General features: G+C 40.9%; 1 protein-coding gene across 1 annotated transcript in view; it reads left to right on the forward strand.

The window, feature by feature from the left end:
* The window catches only part of calcrl2 (calcitonin receptor-like 2), a 39189-nt gene extending 21885 nt beyond the window's left edge, over positions 1-17304 (forward strand). The window contains exons 4-13 of the mRNA XM_049581603.1: positions 1773-1880; positions 1987-2099; positions 4926-5017; positions 6059-6188; positions 6430-6583; positions 11954-12014; positions 14076-14142; positions 15339-15557; positions 16067-16108; positions 16312-17304. Coding sequence (XP_049437560.1) covers positions 1773-1880; positions 1987-2099; positions 4926-5017; positions 6059-6188; positions 6430-6583; positions 11954-12014; positions 14076-14142; positions 15339-15557; positions 16067-16108; positions 16312-16596 — 1271 coding nt within the window. The 3' untranslated portion in view covers positions 16597-17304. The remainder of the gene's footprint in view (positions 1-1772; positions 1881-1986; positions 2100-4925; positions 5018-6058; positions 6189-6429; positions 6584-11953; positions 12015-14075; positions 14143-15338; positions 15558-16066; positions 16109-16311) is intronic.
* The last annotated feature ends 2880 nt before the right edge of the window (positions 17305-20184 follow it).

The raw sequence follows: 20184 nt of genomic DNA on the forward strand, positions 1-20184 counted from the left end.
GATGGATAATGCTCCCAGTACCACTCTAGTATGTTGCTGTATTTGCTTTGTAATGACTTAATGACTCTAAGTGTTCCTTGTTGGTCCAAGCAAAGAAATCTCTGGTCTTACTTTAGCCATCTCCATAGTATTCTCTGTAACTAAGCAACCAGCTGCAGAGTAGACAATCACCTTCCTGTTTACACTGGCACATGCATGCACAGTGTACGTATTTTTGGGTATGTTGATATGGATGGAGATTATGGTGCTAAAACGCTTGTGTTAAAACGAAGGTGTGTGTGGCCTCAGTCACAACAGTTTGCATCTGAGTTGTAGTGCTGAAGCAGTTTTAATGAAATCACTCCCTCTGCTAATTTATTCACATTCATTACAAATCCATTTAAAACAAATTACTTTTTATTGTGGTTAGATAGCCTTGCCATTAACTCTATGAACTCCTATTTTAGCACCATTGTCGTGCTGAGATCCACAAAGATGTAAATAAAAAGGAGGAAAAAATATTCTTGTAAGAATTAATAAATGCTTTGACTGCACCAGTAATAGATACAGTTTACTACAATAATGAAGTCATCTCAAAAGCGTATGTTAACCTAACTGATGGATTGCTTTAATTCATGGTCCCCTGATGATGAAGCCTACTGACTCTGGTGATCCCTTGATTTATCTATGTGTGGAATAGCCATTCATGTAATTGCTTTGGTTGTCCTCTGACCTTTCATCTTGCACCATCATCAGGTATACATTTTCATTTGTCAGATATTTTGGTTCATAACCAAATACTGTCCTTGCATAACTAATGACGTTCCCATCAGCCTCAGCTACGTGCTAACAAGCAAATGTTAACACCCTAAACTAAAATGGTGAACATTAGACCTGCTAAACATTAGCATGTTAGCGCAAATGATGTCACATATGTTTATTTAAAATAGCTTATTTGGTGCATTTCTCCTCTGCTCTGCATGATGTTCAGTGAGTTTAATTTCTAACGTGCAGAGTTAGATATACTTTAGATATACAGAGAGAGAGAGAGAGAGAGAGAGAGAGAGAGAGAGAGAGGAAGTGAGTCTGAAAGAAAGGAAACTTGCCCTTTGTCTCTTTCCCAGTATACCTTAGTTTTTCACTGCCTTTGAAATGTTATTTTGTGCTCCATTTCCCAGCATGCTGCAGTACAACCTGATACCGTCAGGTTTCCGTCTATTGTTGACATGCTTTGCATGGGCCAGTTGCACTTAAACACATAGGTTATATAAGTGTAACGTACTGTTTATGTTAAATAGATCATTTACATAGTTCATCCTGCCAGGAAGTTGATTAAAAATTTAAGATCTCTACCTTAATGATTCTCTGTTGATATGTGAGCCACTGACAGGACAGACTCATTACACAGCTGTTACAGTTTATGTGTTGAGTGATAGCACATTACAGTAGAGTTTCTGCTACATTGTTTCTCAAAAGGTTGTTGCAAATGTTATCCTGGCCTATTATTTCTTACATATATGAATGGTACGTACCATGGTATAATCTTGTACTTTATTGTTTTTAAAAGTTCACTGAGACAAGCACTTATACATTTCTACAACCTTTCTAGCCCACCACCTGTTTGGGATTGTAAGGGACTGATTAAATTAATATCTAAAGACTGCACTTACAGCAAGCAGTGTATCATTAGTGTCAAGTGTCATTTTAAAAGCTAATGCATACATTCCCATCTCTAATTTCCACTGTCTGCAAGCTCTGCAAGTTTAATGTCATGTTCACACTGCCCTCTGTAGGTACTTACTGTAACCGTACGTGGGACGGGTGGCTGTGCTGGGGGGATACAGCTCCAGGAACTGTCATGCAGATGTGTCCTGGATACTTTTCTGACTTTGACCCTTCTGGTAAGGACTTAGAACACACACACATATTCACATATACAAAAGGGAACTGTTTATATTGTGCACTTTTAGTTTTAGCATGTGTGAATTATAATGTTGTCTACAACAGAAAAGGTCACCAAAGTGTGTAATCCTGACGGCCAGTGGTTCCACCACCCAGAGAGCAACAGAGTCTGGACAAACTACACCCAGTGTAGCTTCTACACCAAAGAAAAACGCAAGGTAAAACTCAATACAGTGAAACTGCTGTGTATTTCAGAGGTTTTACCTCGGCTCCTTTGACCAAATTAATGTCACCAAGAAAAAAAAGAGGCTTGTAGCCCTGGCTAGTTGCTACATACTCTTCAGGTATATATCTATGTTTCTTGATTTGAACTGGGACAATGCACAAAGAACATTAACCTTATATAAAACAAGAAGAGATGTCATTTACTGGGTTTTAGCAAATTGCTATCAGGTAGAGCAATGGTTTTCAAACTTTTTGTGTCCAAGGATATATCTGTGCACAATAGCTTCTATAACGTGTTATCACTCTTATCACGACATAAGACAACTAGAGCACTCCTCCGCCAAGCAGCTCGGATTTCCCGACATTTTATTATTTTATCCACTTTGCTTCAACCGATCACCACCAAAATTTTATCATCTGTTCCTTGTCCCATTATCAACCTTTCCTGAAAATTTCATCAAAATCCGTTCATAACTTTTCTAGTTATTTTGCAGACAGACAAACGCCGGCGAAAACATAACCTCCTTGGCGGAGGTAATAAATGTTATCATCCCTCACACTGGCTGCCTATCAGGGCTTTTGATATGTCACACACTAATAATTCCCTTTGTATAGGCCCATTTGAATATTACAGTAGTAATGTGTGGTTATCAAAAAATCGCATGGCACACCTGGATTTGTATCACAACACACCACTGTGCCGCGGCACACCATTTGAGAACCACTGACCTAGACTAACAAAATAGCAACACAACACAAATTTACAAATGTATGCAAGTTTGCTCTGTGAGTATCCAACGTATAACAGAACTAATAACAATATTGTGTTATGGGCATAAAAAGAAAATGCCACACCACTGGGTGGCTGACCTAGTGGCTTGTGTCATTTTTTTCTGAGCTGAGTATAACAAAGTTCCTCAGGGGAAGCTTAAAGCTACAGTTAGTAACTTGTATGAAAATAGCTTTTTGTTTTTGTATTTGCTGAAACTGTCATTATATCTTGACAGTGGTATATGAGACAGATAGTCTGTGAATACTGTGAATAAAATCATGTCCCTCCTCCTACTGCCTCTATTGGCATCTGCTAGAATCTACCACGGTGCACCGAAAACAGCCAATTGGAGCCAAGGAGTCTCTAAAGCAGCTGTCAATCATGTCTACTGCACTGACTATTTCTCACTTCAAATGTTTTCAGAAACACTGTTTAACTGTAAAATAAGAATGTCTGTGACCTGGCTGCCATGTTGAAAACAGTTGAGTAAAAATCAAGCACCACCCACCAGCCAGACCAATTTTCTCATTTACAGCTAAGCAGTGCACTGAAATACGTTTGTGAAAACATTTAAGATAAAAAATAGGCAATGCAGTAACAGATTCCTGATTCATATTTGATCAGCACTGCCTAGTTTGACAGCAGTAATTGACATGATTTAAAGCTGCATTAGAGACCCCTTGGCTCTGATTGGTTGTTTTCGTTCACATCTGGTAAGGTCATTAGAAGCAATACGAGGAGGCAGAGGAATATGATTTTTTCACAGATTAACTGTCTCATTTTTTGTTGTGTGGATAAAGTGACAGTTTCAGTAAACATGACAAAAAGTTAACTTTATAGACTGCAGCTTTAAGGATTAATCAAACATTTGAGTTCACAATTAGATTTTTAAAATTCAGCATAATATATTTATTTATTTTTTATTTAGTCATGGATATTAAGTTAAAGTGCCATCAGTTATAGCATCATTTCATTAATGTTCCTGTATGACTGACTTCTTTTACAACATTGGTTATTTTGCACTAAACCCTATGGTGAGCCCTGTGAAATGATGAAATGCAAAGTGCAGCAGTGCCCCTTTTTTGCCTGGCACGATGTGGAATTGTAATCTGAACTGGCTACAGGAAACAACACCACAAGGGTTTATGACAGACGTTGATATCTGATAGTCAAAAGTTATTTGCGCCTGGACAGCTGAGCATGACAACATAACCAAGGGTAACTGCAGTCTTCACTCACTGACTTGTGTGTTCTGAACACCGGAGCCTGTAAACAGCAGCTAACAAGTGACATAAATACCATCAATAAAATCCACTACATTCCACTACTTTTTTGTATAAATTGGTTATTATATATGATCAGATTAGGAGATGCAAAATTACTGTTAGCGTCACAGAAAAACTCTATAACTTTGAAGCAGATCATGAGATTTCTGCACACATTATTTCTTCCCCCCCGCTTTACATCCTTGGAATTCCAACTCATCTAACATGTAGTTATGTCTCTGTGTAGTTGTGATTTAAATGCAAATCTACTGTGAATTCTCTGTCTCTATTTTTTTATGTTGGATGAATCATTTTTAATCCACCTCATGTCTACAAGTACAGTCTACGCTGACTTAAACATGCAAGTCATTTAGGATTTGTTCCACTTGGTGAGTGGCGAAGCTTACAGCGCTGCACACAGACATTTCTGTAGGAATGGTAATTGAAAACATTGTCTCAGACAGTATTCCATGAATCTCATTTTTTTTGCCATGATATTTGGCCAGCACTGTGATCATTTTCTTCAGTGCATCTGACTTCATGGCCGTTCAGGAAACATTTTCTTCTCTGTATTTCCCCAAAAAGCTCATATTCTCTACAGATGTGTCCTTTGCTTTTGTCAAAGAGGTGTTTGAGCTGTTGATACTGTATAGATGCAAACTATGCAAACACTGCAAGTGCTTTACTCTGCTGGTCTCGCTTGTGAACTTAAAATATGTGCATTCTTAATAAGTGGAGAATTGGTGTATATTTATTATGAATAAAATGTTTTGTCCTTGCAGTTTGCCATCAGTATCTACTACCTTGCCATGTTGGGTCACGGCCTGTCTATAGTCTCCCTGATCATTTGTCTCATCATCTTCTCCTACTTCAAGTGAGTCAAGGTTTTTTTAATGTCTGATCTGACTTAACATCAACAGTCTTCATATACAGTACCTCTCTGACTTTTTCTTTCCTATTTCAGTGTCAGTGTGTGTATGATGGCTGAAGCTGCTTGAATGTAGACCAATATAAGTAGACAATGCTGATGTTTATAACATAAAACAACTGCGCTGGATATCAGTTTTAGTGTCACATAATGCAGAGGCTTTTCCATCCCAATGAATGTAACTGTGGGAGGTAAATAATAAATAAATAATTGAAAGGAGTTCTATACATTCAGAGCATTGATAGAGCAGCAAACCTTTTTTTGTCTATGTAAAGATATAGTGAGGCAATGGCGTCCTGAGCAGAGGATGAAGTCAAGTTACCTCTGTGTGTGTTGTAATCTAAACTTCTCTGTTCTTTGTTGTTGTACATGGATCGGCAGTGTTTGCAAGTTTAGCACAAGTTAGTGCATCATGTCCCTGTGGGTGTATCCCACTGACTAGCCAATGGCCAACGCGCTACTGGTTCCAGTACCTGAATTCAGTACTGGTATCTTTTTTCAGTACTTTACAATCTCTCACTGGGATGCCGACTTAGCGGCCGCTTAGCTCCATGGCTAGGGGCTCTGCAGAGCTCTGTTGCTGGTCTCAGAGCTTCTTGGCTAGCTACCATGCTTCAGCTTGTTGTCTAAACCCTAGCATTCTCACCCAGCTGCACTCTCAGGTACCGACTTTTGGCCTCTATGGATTTAACGTGAATTGTTAACAACATGTTCTTAGAAGTACTGAGTTCAGAACCAACCCTAGTGCTCATACCTCTGCAACACTGAGGTGTTGTAGTGAAAACCTAAAGCCTGTCAGCACTGTTGCTGTTGTTAGCACAGTTCATGCTATTACCACCATTAGCTGCTAACTGCCGGCTCAGCCACCTCCTTGTTGAATTCTGGCACAGAATATCAGCTATAGCAATTTCAGTTTAAAAAAGTTTGTAAAAACTTTTAAAAATCTAATATATCCCTAACTTCTCTCTTTCTGTTTCTCTCTTTCAGGAGTCTTAGCTGCCAGAGAATCTCCCTCCACAAGAACACGTTTCTCTCCTTCATCTTAAACTCCATTGTTACTATAATATGGCTTACGCTCACTATGGTCACTGACGAAGGCATAAACACCAGCCACCCTGTGAGCCACCAAATTTATGTTTTATTTATATTTCATCCCATTGCACAAATGAATTTCATTTCACTTGGCTTATTTCCCTATGTTAAAAAATGACCCACACGTAATTTAATGGTGTGCTCATTATGCATTAAAGTCCATATCTTAGTACATCACTCAAACTGTGGGTGGGTCTCTGTTACGAATTATTTTCCTTATGGACAAAAATCGAATTCTTCATGTCTTACCATTTCCTGTCCGTCAGGTGAGCTGTAAGGTCCTGGCTACGCTGACTCAGTACACGTCCACTTCCAACTACTTCTGGATGCTGTGTGAAGGCATCTACCTCCACACACTCATCATAGTGGCAGTGTTTGTGGGGGAACAACAGCTCTTCTGGTACTACGTCCTGGGATGGGGTGAGTCAGAAGGATACGATATTTTTTGTGTTTGTGGATCTCCTCCAAGTAAGTCCTTATCACCTGGCAATCTAAAAATATATAAAAGTGGTTGGCCTCATTTGACCCACAAAATCTCCAACAATCATTTCCGCTGCCTTGGTGTGGCGTCTGAATGGGTGTGACAAAAAATCTCACAATATTTTTCCAGCGGAGCTCCCACTATGTGTTCAACCTGGTTGAGAACCATTGTAGCTGGCATATTTTTTCCCAGCTCTCCAGCGTGATCAGTATTGTCCTTCCTTTTCCCACCTCTTCTTTATGTATTCTGTACTTTCTTATTTGGATAACTGTATGGTTATATCATCCATCCATCCATCCATCCATCCATTTTCTAACCGCTTATCCTCTTGAGGGTTGCGCGGGGGCTGGAGCCTATCCCAGCTGACATTGGGCGAGAGGCAGAGTACACCCTGGACAGGTTGCCAGACTATGGGGCCGTTAGTGGCCGTTTTGGTAAGGAAACGGAACCAGGGCGAGTAAGACAGGATCCGGAATTCGATGGATGTGCCTTTCCGTAAAAATAAAAGCACCAAGCTAATAAAAATGCGATGAAACTTTTAATTTAAAGAATATAATTTACAAGAAAAGCCCCAAGCCATTAAGTTAATCGATTTTCTTACACCCCTCATCACCCCAAATCGATGGTGTGCCAGAATTTAAAGTTTTACTATGGTGAACACTTTTAGTTTGGTGAATTTGGTGAATACAGCATCCGCTCCCTAGACTGGAACCAGAATCCAGACAAAATTCAGAGTGAATAGACACCAGGCTCTTTGCTTGAAGAGCCTGGTGACATGAGGCTAGGCAGGGCTGACACATAGAGACAGACAACCATTCACGCTCACATTCACACCTATGGACAGTTTAGAGTCACTAATTAACCTATCCCCAGTCATGCATCTTTGGACTGTGGGAGGAAGCCGGAGTACCTGGAGAAAATCCACGCTGACACGGGGAGAGCATGCAGGCTCCGCACAGAGGGGCTCCCATACCCGGGATCGAATCAGGAACCCTCTTGCTGTGAGGCGACAGTGCTAACCACCACACCACCGTGCTGCCCGGTATTATATCATTTAGAGATAATTTTATTGCATGATCTAGGCTTAATAAATGATAAAAACACCTCCATGATCCCTGATTTACCTTTTCCTGGAACCTCTTTCAGATTTTTGTTAAAATAATGTCTCACTTGGAGGTATCTAAAAAACATCCTCTCTTCCCAATCCATGATCCCTCTGTAGGGCTTCAAAACTCTGAGATGTCCCCTCATGGACAAATGAATAATAGGTAGTCAAACCTTTTGAGATTCATATCTTAAATCTGCCATCAGTTCCATTTGGTGCTAAGTCTGTATCATAAACATTTCACCTCATAATTTTGGATACATCTCTTAATCTGCAGATTTTAACTATTACCTGCCAGGGCTTCAGAAAACTGCCTGTTACTGAGTCTTCTGGGATCTCCTGTTCTCCCTGTAATTTGTTGTCACTTAGTCAGGCTGTTATTGGGATTTCTTTTATCATCGTGCCTTCTATTTCCTTCCATGCTGCAGCGTATGTTGGTGAACACAGGCAGACCAAAGGTCTCAGCTGGGCTGCATAGTAGTATTCTTGTAAGCAGGGAAGGCCCATTCCCCCCTTTTCTTTTCTTAATTGCAGGGTTTTTTCCCCTGCCGCAGATATCTTGCTATTAATCTGCCCCATGCTACAAATGTTTGAGGTGGTATTTTGACTGGTAGACACTGAAAGAGATACAGCATCTGTGGGAGAATATTCATCCTGGGTTTGTTTTCCATAACCCAATTGAACGTTTTTAATAATGTTGGAATTAGTTGATCTTGCATTGTTTTGTACCATTCTGTGGGAAAACCATCGGTCCCGGGGGACTTCCCCCCCTTTCATTCTCCCTATTGCTAATTGAATTTCTTCTTTTGTTATTTTAGATATTAATTTTACGTTTTGTTTGTCAGTGATCTTTGGAAGATGTATCTGGGACAAAAAGGCATCAATTTGGGGTCATCATTTGTTTGCAGTTGGGAATATAATATTTTATAGTATTTTTGGAAGCACTGTTTAATTTTCTCCAGGTTAGTTTCTGTTTCATTTGTTGTGGGGTTTCTTCTTTTGTGAATAGTTCTGTCTGCTTTGTGTTTTCTTAAACTCTGTGATAGGAGTTTCAATGATTTTCCCCCTGCCTCATAATATCGTTGCTTTGTAAAAATAAGCCTTTTTTTGGATTTCCTCTGTGTTTATTTCTTCTATTTCTTTTTTTAGTTTTGTGATATAAGATTTGGTGTCATTTTAAAACAATTTCCTTTGCCTCCATTTTATACTTGTGTCCATACGACAAATATTGAGGAATTGCAGTAATACAGTAGCCTGGAAATCCACACCCAAATTTAGAAAGATTTAGGGTTAGGGTTGACTCACTGAGCAAATTCAAATTGTGCTCTCGTGAGAACTCTGGATTTCCAGGGTAGTAATACAGTACATTACAATTGCATTCTGTGGGCGACTAACAAGATGCTAATACCTCCTTTTACATTATGAGCAACCCAAGTGGAGGTACTGCATTATCCTCAACAGACACTGTTTTCAAAGTTAACAGTACTGTGAAGTCTTCCAACTTCAAGTGCCAAAACACTCATTTAATCATAAGTGCACCTGAATATATGTGAGCATCAGCAATTTGTGATTATAATTCACAAGAATGTAACCTTGAAACCTGAATGTATCTGTGCTTCAATAAGTGGGCTTTCACTTCAGCTCTCATCCAGGCATCCAGCTCTTATGTGTTAATGATGGATTTTTTTTTCATGTCTCTACAGCTCACATCTTTTTTATTCCTATGTATAACATGCCTGTAATGAGCAAGACACATGTCCTATGTGCCATCTTCACTTTGACCTCACTTCTTTTGCTGCCGATACAGTACCTGTAAACTTTCTAAACTTACATGAAAATGTATTTTACCCACTTTGGTTGAATAAGTTACTTCAAAGGAATGTTCAACTTTTTCAGAAACATGCTTATTCCAGACAGTCCACCCCCAAAGAACAATACAATAGGTTGTTTTTACAAGCAGCTTATTATGACTATAGACTGTGTAAAATAATGGACATAGCTACCCACTGGTTTGTGGATTCTTGTTCTTGTTCTAGTTTGGCATCTCAGCTGTCGCCATCTTGTTTTTTGGAGCCAGAAGTGACCATATTTGGATGAGGGGGTGGAGCTGTGAGTAAGTGAGGGGTTGATCTGAATCATAGACTGTAGTGACGACTTGCAGACAGTCTATCATTCACCCTTACATATGCGTAACTACAACTTCAATTCAGGTCAATTTTATTTATAAAGCCCAATATCACAAATCACAGTTTGCCTCACAGGGCTTTACAGCATACAACATCCCTCTGTCCTTAGGACCCTTGCAGCAGATAAGGAAAAACTCCCTTTAACAGGGGAAAAAAACGGTAGAAACCTCAGGAAGAGCAACTTAGGAGGGATCCCTCTTCCAGGATGGACAGACTTGCAATAGATGTCGTACAGAACAGATCAACATGATAAGTCAAGTATTAGTAAAATTTAGAGAATGACAGGCCTCAATGTCTTTACTGTTCACAGTTATTCCTTTGCTATCAAAGAAGGTGATAACCTCTTGTTCTATTGAGTCCAAATCCGCCTCGGTGGGCTCCCAACTCGCAGTTGCAGCAGCTCTCGCATATGACCTGGGTCTGGTCTCCAGCCCGCTGATAATCAGGTCATTCATGCAAGTGTACTGTTCGAGATCTGCCACCCGAGACTCCAATACTGCTATCTTTTTGTCTTTTTCAACATTTGGTTTTTGCAGATCTTTGATTGTCCCATCATGTCCAGTAGCAGTTTCTGTTGTGTGGCAATGTTTGAAATTTCTCCTGACATGAAGTTGAGCGACCGCTTTATGTCCTCCATCTCCTCCTCCGTAATCGTAGGGTTTTTTTGGTGGCATTTTGCTTGATTGATTCAAGCATGTGTGTATGTAATTCCAGGCAGTAGTTCGCCGGCTGATACGTCTGATGACGATGGCAAAGGCGACCAATCGCAGCATCGAGCGGCAAAAACAACACCAGAATACGGAAGAGATGCACAGGGATCAAAGACACAGCTTCCACAGAAAACTTTTACTGTAGTTTTATACAGCAAAAAAAACAAACAAACAAAAAAGCACACAATGCTGCGCGAGCAGGACCGATTTGTAGCATATGATTAGTATAGCTTACTCGTCAGACATACACACCTCCACACGCAGACGGGCGAGCAGTTGTGTAGCACCTACACCATCCAAGGGTTAACCTGGCGTATAGTTATGGGACACCGATCAGCAGAGCCACAAGAGCGTGTCATAATGACAAATGTTGGTTCAGCTAGTTTGCATAAAATTAAACTGGTTTAAGCTCGTACACTGAACCAGACCGGTAAAACTGGAAATCAACCCAACTTCAGTATAACAAGCAACAAAGTCTGCGTAGAGAGGCTGTCAGGGTGAATGGATTGGTCAAAAAACACAGGACTTTGACTCAGGAGATTGCTGTTTGTCCCCTGTGTGAAACCAAAAGTCAGCATTGAGTTATTTTGAGTTATGTATCATCACGTTACATGCTCATGTTATGTAGATAATGTGACGATGCCCAACCATGATTCTTTTCCTAAACCTAACCTTACTAATTTAGTAAACGCTCATGTGGGTCAAATTAGAGGGTATGAACAAATGACATATGTGGTCATGTGGGTCGGAAGACTTGAAGAAGAACAATACCACTGTCATGCCTGTGCAACAAATATGAAGCTACAGCCACCAGCTGGTTATCTTGGCACCAGAAACAACGTGTCTGGTTTGTTTAAGCTGCACAAAAAGTGAAGAAAAAAAAAAACAATGTGCCTGTAAAATAACAAACTGTTTTTGCAGTTGGGATTTGTATGAATTTGTGAGTCTTGGAGGTGCTGTTAGCTGGATTTAGTTACTTTTAAATAGAGCCAGGCTAGCTGTTTCCCCCGTATGCAGTCTTTATGCAAAACTAAGCTAACCATCTCTTGGTTCCAGCCTCATATTGAGCCACAAGAAAGTGAATACAAGTATTTCCCAAAATGTCAATCTAAGTTACTCAAAAATACTACATGACTAAAAGCTGTTGTCTTTACATGAAACACTTAAAGCTGATCTGTTCTATTAACATAAGAAGGTACTGTATTACTTTACACAATATTTTTTAACATTATGACGTAACAGCAGAAGCCTCTGTAGAGATTCAGGATGTCAGTCTGATATTCTGTGTTCCTCTCTCTCTGTCCAAAGGTTTTCCTATCATTCCTGCCATTACGTATGCTGTGGCTCGTGGGCTCTACTATGACGACAAGTAAGATTTTGTTTTTCTATTGTCACAACTGTAAAGCACAAGTCCAGATCAAGGCCAAAATGTTGCCGTATGCAGTTTACTGAAGCATATCTACAGGCTGGAGTTTCTCCTTCTCTTTCTCTCAGCTCTGTAAGATATTGATTTGTCTCATCAAGTGGTATTTGCGTGAGCCCTTTGTTTGCTGACTCTAGCACTACTGAGGATTGATTCAGGCTTTCATTAAAGAGGACCTTTGTTGCTCATTTCCAGGGTCATGGTTGTAATTTGGGTTTCTACTAGAACACGTTTACACGCTTTAATGTTTTAAAAAAACACTTTATTTTCCTCAAACTGTCTGTGCTGAAACACCTGTATTCACCCTCTGTGTGAAACACTCCATTTTAGCATCTGTCTCTTTAAGTCCCCCCTTCTGTAAAAGCCCTGTCTGCTCTGACTGGTCAGAGTTTGTGGGTCTTATCTTGGCGTCTCTGCACCTCAATGCAGCTGCGAGAGTGACTATGATGGAGAAAAGCTGCACTTTCTGCAGTGGAAAATCAGCAATAAAAGCTTCAGCTTCACAAGTTCCAGCGGGAATATAATTTGATTTAAGTAGATGACTATATAAAGAAATTTGTCACAAGCTGACATCAGCTTGTCTTGAAAGTAGAAAAGAAACGGAAACAGAGCATTCAGAATCTGAAGCCTGACATTTTTGCTCTAAGGGATCACTTTTACATAGGTTTACCTCATTATTTGAAACTTTTGCCACATTTTGCCACATCCAACACTTTAACATTACGGGCTCTAGTTTCGCAGACCGGGCGCGGCGGAGGCGCAGGGCACCTGCGCTTTGCCAACTGGGTGTGGCCAGGCGGATTTTGTAAGTTTGGCACACCGTGCACCCTGGCGCATCTACTCCTCTATCCCACCTCCGTCCCTCCTACCGGCGCAAGTCGGACAGAGGGAGGAGAGAAGGCGTGGAGTGAGTTTTACACTGCCCATTCACGTCAGACCAATCAAATAAGCCCCTCTCCTCGCCCTTAAATGCGCCGCGCGAAGGCGTAATGAGAGTTTACTCAATTCGCCATGGCAGAAGAGAGCAGCAGCGTCAGACGGCCAAACTTCTCCCAGGAGGAAACTAATGTTTTGTTCCGGGAGGTCCAAGCTCGCAGTGTCTGAATATACAGAACTGCGAGCAGACCTCCACGGGCTGATGATGCAAAGGTAGCCTGGGAGGAGGTCACCACAATTGGAAATCAATGTTGTGTTTCTCTTGTGCGCGCGTGCTCTCTCTTTCTCTCTCGCAGTCTCACTCGGTTGACTTTTCTAAGATGAGAGATGCTGAATATGTACTCCCTATCTGATGCTGTGGCTGTTTGTGGTTGGCTGAGAGGGATGTGAACTCATTAGTTTTCAGCTGTGTTAATCAAATCAGGTTGGGTTTCCATTATGCGTGCCAAACGGTGCCAATCCCCTTTGATCTGACAGCAGATGTGACGGGATAGTCGATATAGAGATACATTTATGTGCTGATTGCAGATAGTTGCATTGAATAGTGTTTTTTTGGGTATTTATTGCATTGTTAATGTGCCTGATATTCTGGAAACCTGCCTGTGAGGTTTTGGTGACGTGTGCGCACTGTCCGCTGGTCAGCCAAACTTCGGCTTACACCGGCTGCGCTCCGCCTGCGCTGACAGTAGACGTGGTTTCAGTTGGCGAGCTTTTAGTGCACCTTCGGCGAAGCCTTTTGGCACGAAACTCTCACTGCACCAAGCTGGATCTGTCGACACCTCCCCCTGCTGCGCCGCCACACCCATCTCAGCGCACCTCGGTCTGCCAAACTACCAAACTGAGTGCGCCTCGGGTTGCGCTGCTCGAAACTAGCTCTGCGCGGGGTTTGCCACCCTGCGCCACCCTGCGCTGTGCCGGGAAGCTAGAGCCCTATATGTGACAGAAAATATAGAAAAAGCATAACAGGTCCCCTTTAAGTCTTCCAGTTTACTTATGTCACTGTGCATGTGAAAGCTCACTGGTGGTGGAAAAGTGTAATTCAGGATTTCTTGTTTTCTGCATTTGTTTCAGGTGTTGGATCAGCTCACACACACACCTGGTCTATATTACTCATGGGCCCATTCAAGCTGCACTGCTTGTGAGTAATCAATAAAGGCATACTTTACATACATTCAACAGCCACTTTATTAGGTACACCTGTTCAACTGCTTGTTAACACAAATAGCTATTCAGCCAGTCATGTGGCAGCAATTCAGTGCATTTAGGCATGTAGACATGGTCAGGACGAACTGCTGAAGTTCAAAGTTCGAGTATCAGAATGGAGAAGAAAGGTGATTTAAGTGACTTTGAATGTGGAATGGTTGTTGGTGCCAGACGGGCCGGTTTGAGTATTTCAGAAACTGCTGATCTACTGGGATTTTCACACACAACCATTTTTAGGTTCTAGTCTTGATTTCTGCTGCGACATTCAGATGGTAGGGTCAGAACTTGCCGTAAACAACATGACAGCATGGATCCATCCTGCCTTGTATCAGCGGTTCAGGCTGCTGGTGGTGGTGGTGGTGTAATGGTGTGGGGGATATTTTCTTGGCACACTTTGGGCCCCTTAGCACCAACTGAGCATAGTTTAAACACCACAGCCTACCTGAGTATTGTTGCTGACTGTGTCCATGTAATTAAATCTCTGAGGAATGTCTCCAGCACTGCTCAATCTATGCCACCAAGAATTAAGGCAGTTCTGAAGGCAAAATGGGTCCAACCTGGTACCAGCAAGGTGTACCTAATGAAGTGGCCGGTGACTGTATACACACAGTTATTACTATTATTATAAATAGATTTTATCTTGTTTGTTCAAAGATGACCTACAAAACTGCTTTTCTAACACTTAATAACAACAAAAGGCAGAGTGGTAGAGTACTTAGAGCTGAAACTCATAATGTAAATACTCTGTGGTATACAGTAGATGCAAATATACAGTCAATTCAAAAACACTACCAGCAGTTATTAACCAGTTTCTCATTTACTGCCTTTATTGGCAGGTCTGTTCATCAGAAACAAAATACCAAACAGTACTGATAATAATATACAGCAGAATGTGAAAGCAGTTAAACATTTTTGACCTTAGTTTGTGGTAGTTTCATTTGATTTACTGTAATAACTTTGTAATGGTACAACAATGGGGCAATATACATATAAGTACATATAACATTCTTTAGATAATATGTAAAAAATGTCCCTTCCCTGTAGGATTAGTCAAGTCAAATACTGAATGTCATAAATCTCTGTCTTTCCCGTCTCTTCCACTCTTATGTCATCAACCATCAATATATCCAGGTGAACTTTTTCTTCCTCCTGAACATCGTCCGGGTTCTAATCACCAAGTTAAAAGAGACCCACTGTGCTGAGTCCACAGCCTACATGAAGGCGGTCAGAGCCACCCTCATCCTCATCCCTTTGCTGGGAGTCCAGTTCATCCTCTTCCCCTGGAGGCCAGAAGGATACATCAGTCGGGCCATCTTTGAGTTCGTCGTACATATCTTCAGCCATTTCCAGGTACAGTCAACAATTAACTGCACATTAAAGTTCGAACAAAAGGCTGTTGCTGCTGCTAGCCACAGACTCGTTCAAATGTGTTAAACAAACTCACTATAACCAATTTTAGACTTATAATCTGCAAGTTTTTCCACAGGAATACTTCTCTGCATATAAGATTTTACATTTTCTGTTGGTACTTGGCATGAAGGCTTTTCATGGTATTAAATGTCATTAAACTCCTTCCATTTTCATTGAGCAACAACATCAAGCGAAGGACTACTTTCAACAGTTTCCACTACACTGCAAAGTATGGTAGTGTATTAGAATAAACAAGTGCTATTACTAGGCTGAGGCTTCTGATTGCCAGTTCTGAATTCACAGCAATTAAAGAAAAAGATTGTGAACCTCATTTGTTCCATGTTTTTCAAATAAACCATGATGATTCATTTACATTTATTATTTACAGGATAATCTCACTGACATCTGTTCCTGTATGAATATTTAAACAACGTCCTATTGCTTTGCAGGGACTCCTGGTGGCAATTATATTCTGTTTCTGCAATGCTGAGGTACGTTAAAACCTTCACATTTCATGTTTTAATGATACTTAAAACTGTTGGGACTCAGTTATGGCCCAGATAATGAACTGAAATCTCAGTCTTACTAAACTTAACTCTAAAAAAATACAATCACATTAGTTTGGAAAAGAAATAGAATAAAATATTGATGACTTTATTTAAATTCTCACTTGACATTCATTGTTGACATTCAGGCCCAGACAGCGCTGAAGAGGAAGTGGGCTCAGTGGAAGTCAGCCTGGGGTAAAACCGGCTGGGGAGACACACCGATCAACAACTTTAGCTACCACAACAACTCCTCCATTACCGAAACTAGCCGTGCCACCATCAGCATGGAGCATCCCACTGCTGCACTGTCCGAACAAAATGAAGACAGCCACTTTCTGTCCCAGGTACAGCAGAAAGCCAACGGGCAGCAGAAGACATGCAGCAACGGGGAGGTAGACATGCTCTACAATTCGGAGACCACTAACATCTGAATGGAGAAAACAGAGTGGTGATAGTTGTGGTGCCAAACACTGACACTTACTTATGTGTAGACAGAAGGACAGAAGACTGAAAAACAGAGAGGCTGCGGGTGAGTTTTTAAAATAAAGTGTAGCTGATTGGACAGTGTATGTATAGTATGTAGCTCCAAAGTATCTGAAAAGCACTTAAAAAGCATGTGATGTTCCACACACACACACACACACACACACACACACACACAGTACAGAGTACAGTAACAGCTCCAGTTTTTGGACTTGTATGAACTGATGAAAAAAAAGTCATTTATATCATGGTGTCATTCTGTAATGAGTCCACTTATGTGTTTCAGTTATTGTTTTTATTCTTTGCCTTGTTTTTATAATTTTCTGTTTAAATGGAGTGAGTTGCAAATCCTAAACCTGTTATTTTCATATTACAAATGCAGAGCTGCATGTTTGGTCAATCCACTGCCTTATAATGCCTCTGAATGGCTGCAATTAGATGGACATCAATAACCCATTCATGAGGCTTATCCCACTTATGATCATATTTGGGATATGGCATAACATTAGCACAGAGAAATAGGGTTATTGATATTCCTTGTATACATCCCAGTTTCTTTCAGAGTACTCCAGCTAGCATATTTAGGTTTCTCATGAAGGGAATATGGGGTTTATATGCTGAAACGCTTAAAGGGATAGTGCACCCAAAAATGAAAATTCAGCCATTATCTACTCACCCATATGCCGACGGAGGCCCTAGTGAAGTTTTAGAGTCCTCACATCCCTTGCGGAGATCGGCGGGGGGAGCGGCTAGCACACCTAATGGCAGACAGCACCCCAGACTAACATCCAAGAACACAAAATTGAAACCACAAAATATCTCCAGCATGCTCATCCGTAGTGATCCAAGTGTCCTGAAGCCCCGACATAAGAAGTTGTTTCAAAAAACGTCATTTGAACTCTGTTTTTAGCCTCACTGTAGCCTGTAGCTCTGACTGCTTCTCTGTGCGAATGAGCATGTTGGAGATATTTTGTGGTTTCAATTTTGTGTTCTTGGATGTTAGTCTGGGGCGCCGTATGCCATTAGGTGTGCTAGCCGCTGCCCCCACCGATCTCCGCAAGGGATGTGAGGACTCTAAAACTTCACCTGAGCCTCTGTCAGCATATGGGTGAGTAGATAATGGCTGAATTTTCATTTTTGGGTGCACTATCCCTTTAAGTGGATTACTCCAAAAAACCTTAACATAAACAGGTTGTTCATGTCCATGTAAACGCACTGCCTGCTTTACCTGTGCATCACTGTGACCAATGAACGTCAGCCCATATATATTATCTATATCAGGGGTAGGCAACCTGTGGCTCTGGAGCCACATGTGGCTCTTTAGCCCCTGTCCAGTGGCTCCTTGAGACTTTGAGAAAAGAATTCTATGGAAATTGATTCTATGAATCCAAATGAGTAAAAAAAAGTCAAAAAATCCAAAAAAGTAAATTGAATAAAATAGAGAACGTAGTAGTGTGTGGACAGATTTGTTTGCTCTCACTGCCAGCTCTTTAAATTTAAGTACCAAATAATCATAGATAGTGCCCTGCACAGTGGTCACCTTGTGGTAAAGCATATTAACAAATGCTTATTTAGACCACAAGTATAAGCTAATTTAGACATAATACGCTATGTTACCTTGATTATAAGGCTCAAACATGTTTTGCGGCTCCACACAGATTTTTTCAAATTATTTTTGGTCAAAAATGGCTCTTTTAATGGCAAAGGTTGCAGACCCCTGATCTATATGTTCTTTTAAATGTTTATATCGAGGAAAGAGCATCCCCATTTAACCCTTCTTTCAGGAAATACAAATCACACCACACAGAGAATTATTTCATTAACAAGGTAAAACAACAGCAACAGGAAGTGTATGGTGGTTTTGAACATACACTACTTCATTTTGAAGGGCAATTTGGACTAATCCACCCTACAAAATGTGTAACACTATGGTGTGTAAAAGCATAGAAATTCTATAAAAACAAGGTGTAACAGAAAAACCAAGCTAAAACCCAAACTGGGGTCCGTTTCACAAAGCAGGTTCAACAAACTCTGAGTCTAATCCTGAACTCTGAGTTGATCTACTCTGAGACAGGAAACTCTGAGTTTCCGGTTCCAGAACAGCTGATTTGAATCAGTTTAATCAACTCAGAGTAGTTTCACCAGGAGTTAAGCGCCTGCACCACGACTATAAAAAGCCAGCATCAATGGAGCCCCGATTCGACGAGTCACCATGGCAACGGGGAAGAGGAGGGCTGCGTTTTTCACCCCACTAGAATTAGAGATATTAATGCGGTCATACGGCGAGTTTGCACATGTTTTCAAAAAGAAGTGCAACACTGCTGCAGCTGCAAAAGAGAGGGAGACGGCGTGGGAGAACATTGCTGCTCGGGTCAATGCATAAGTTTAAATGTAGTCCTTTGCAATCACAATAATATTACTGGGGAAAACTGCTTGAATGGTAGCCTATTAATTTATTTCATTTAGGTGCAATCCCGCGGGGGAGAAACACACTTGGCAGCAGTTTAGGATGAAATATAAAAACATTGTTCAAACAGGTAAGACCTCAGCATAATATCATGGGGGTGCCTCATTTTGATCATGTTTTACAATGTAAAGTAAATATTAAGTGGCTGTTTGACTGTGCAGTTGTTTTATCCCCAACATAATGCTGTTTTCACACACATAAATGTCTTCTCATCTATATCATGTTCTGTTAAATAATTAAGCCTATTTAAACTAACACAGTCTTCTACTGAGCCAGCAGAAAGAGGGCAGATACCCGTAAAACGAGCACACTTTTCTGACCGCCCTGCATACAGCTGCCTTACTCAAGTGCTCAGCATCTCCGACATTGTACAAAAAACTTCCATTTGCAAAGAAACGCAGCGCAACACACAATATCTGCTGGGATGTGAGAGCATGACTATGATTGGTAATGTTGCAAATGTAAGGACGGATTAGGTTGTGTATGTAGATGATGGACTGTGACGTGAAACGGTAGGCTACAGCTCGAAAAGATAATTGTGTGGAAATGCTAAAACATCTATGCGTGGTCTGATAACCATCTCCCGACGAATATTTAATTCTCTGCGCAGTAATGCTGCACCTTCATCCACGGGATCGTTATCAAAAGGACATGCCATGTAGTAGTGAAAAAAGTCGCCACCTACTGTGCCTAATGGACTTCTGATATACTGACTCTGATTTTTTTTTAAATGACAGACGGCAGAAGTAGGCTACGCCAAAACTCACCTGCTGACTGAATGAATGAGGAAATCAGATGGAGTGTGTGGCTCTGAAAGAGGGCGGAGACAGAGAGAAACTCGAGGTTCATTGAGAAAAACCTGGTCCCGACCAGGTTAGGTTCATAGAGTCTGTTACTACGGTAACTGACCGAGAGCTTAAGTTACCTCTCTCTCTGAAACAGGCTAGAGTTACCCCTCTTTCTCTGGTTTGAGTTACCTCCCTTTTTGAAACGGAAAACTCAGAGTTTCCCTCATTTCAGGGTTAACAGACTCTGAGTTTTCACTAAACCTGCTTTGTGAAACGGACCC

The sequence above is a fragment of the Epinephelus fuscoguttatus genome, linkage group LG7, assembly GCF_011397635.1.
Source record: "Epinephelus fuscoguttatus linkage group LG7, E.fuscoguttatus.final_Chr_v1".
In the NCBI taxonomy this organism is placed as follows: Eukaryota; Metazoa; Chordata; class Actinopteri; order Perciformes; family Serranidae; genus Epinephelus; species Epinephelus fuscoguttatus.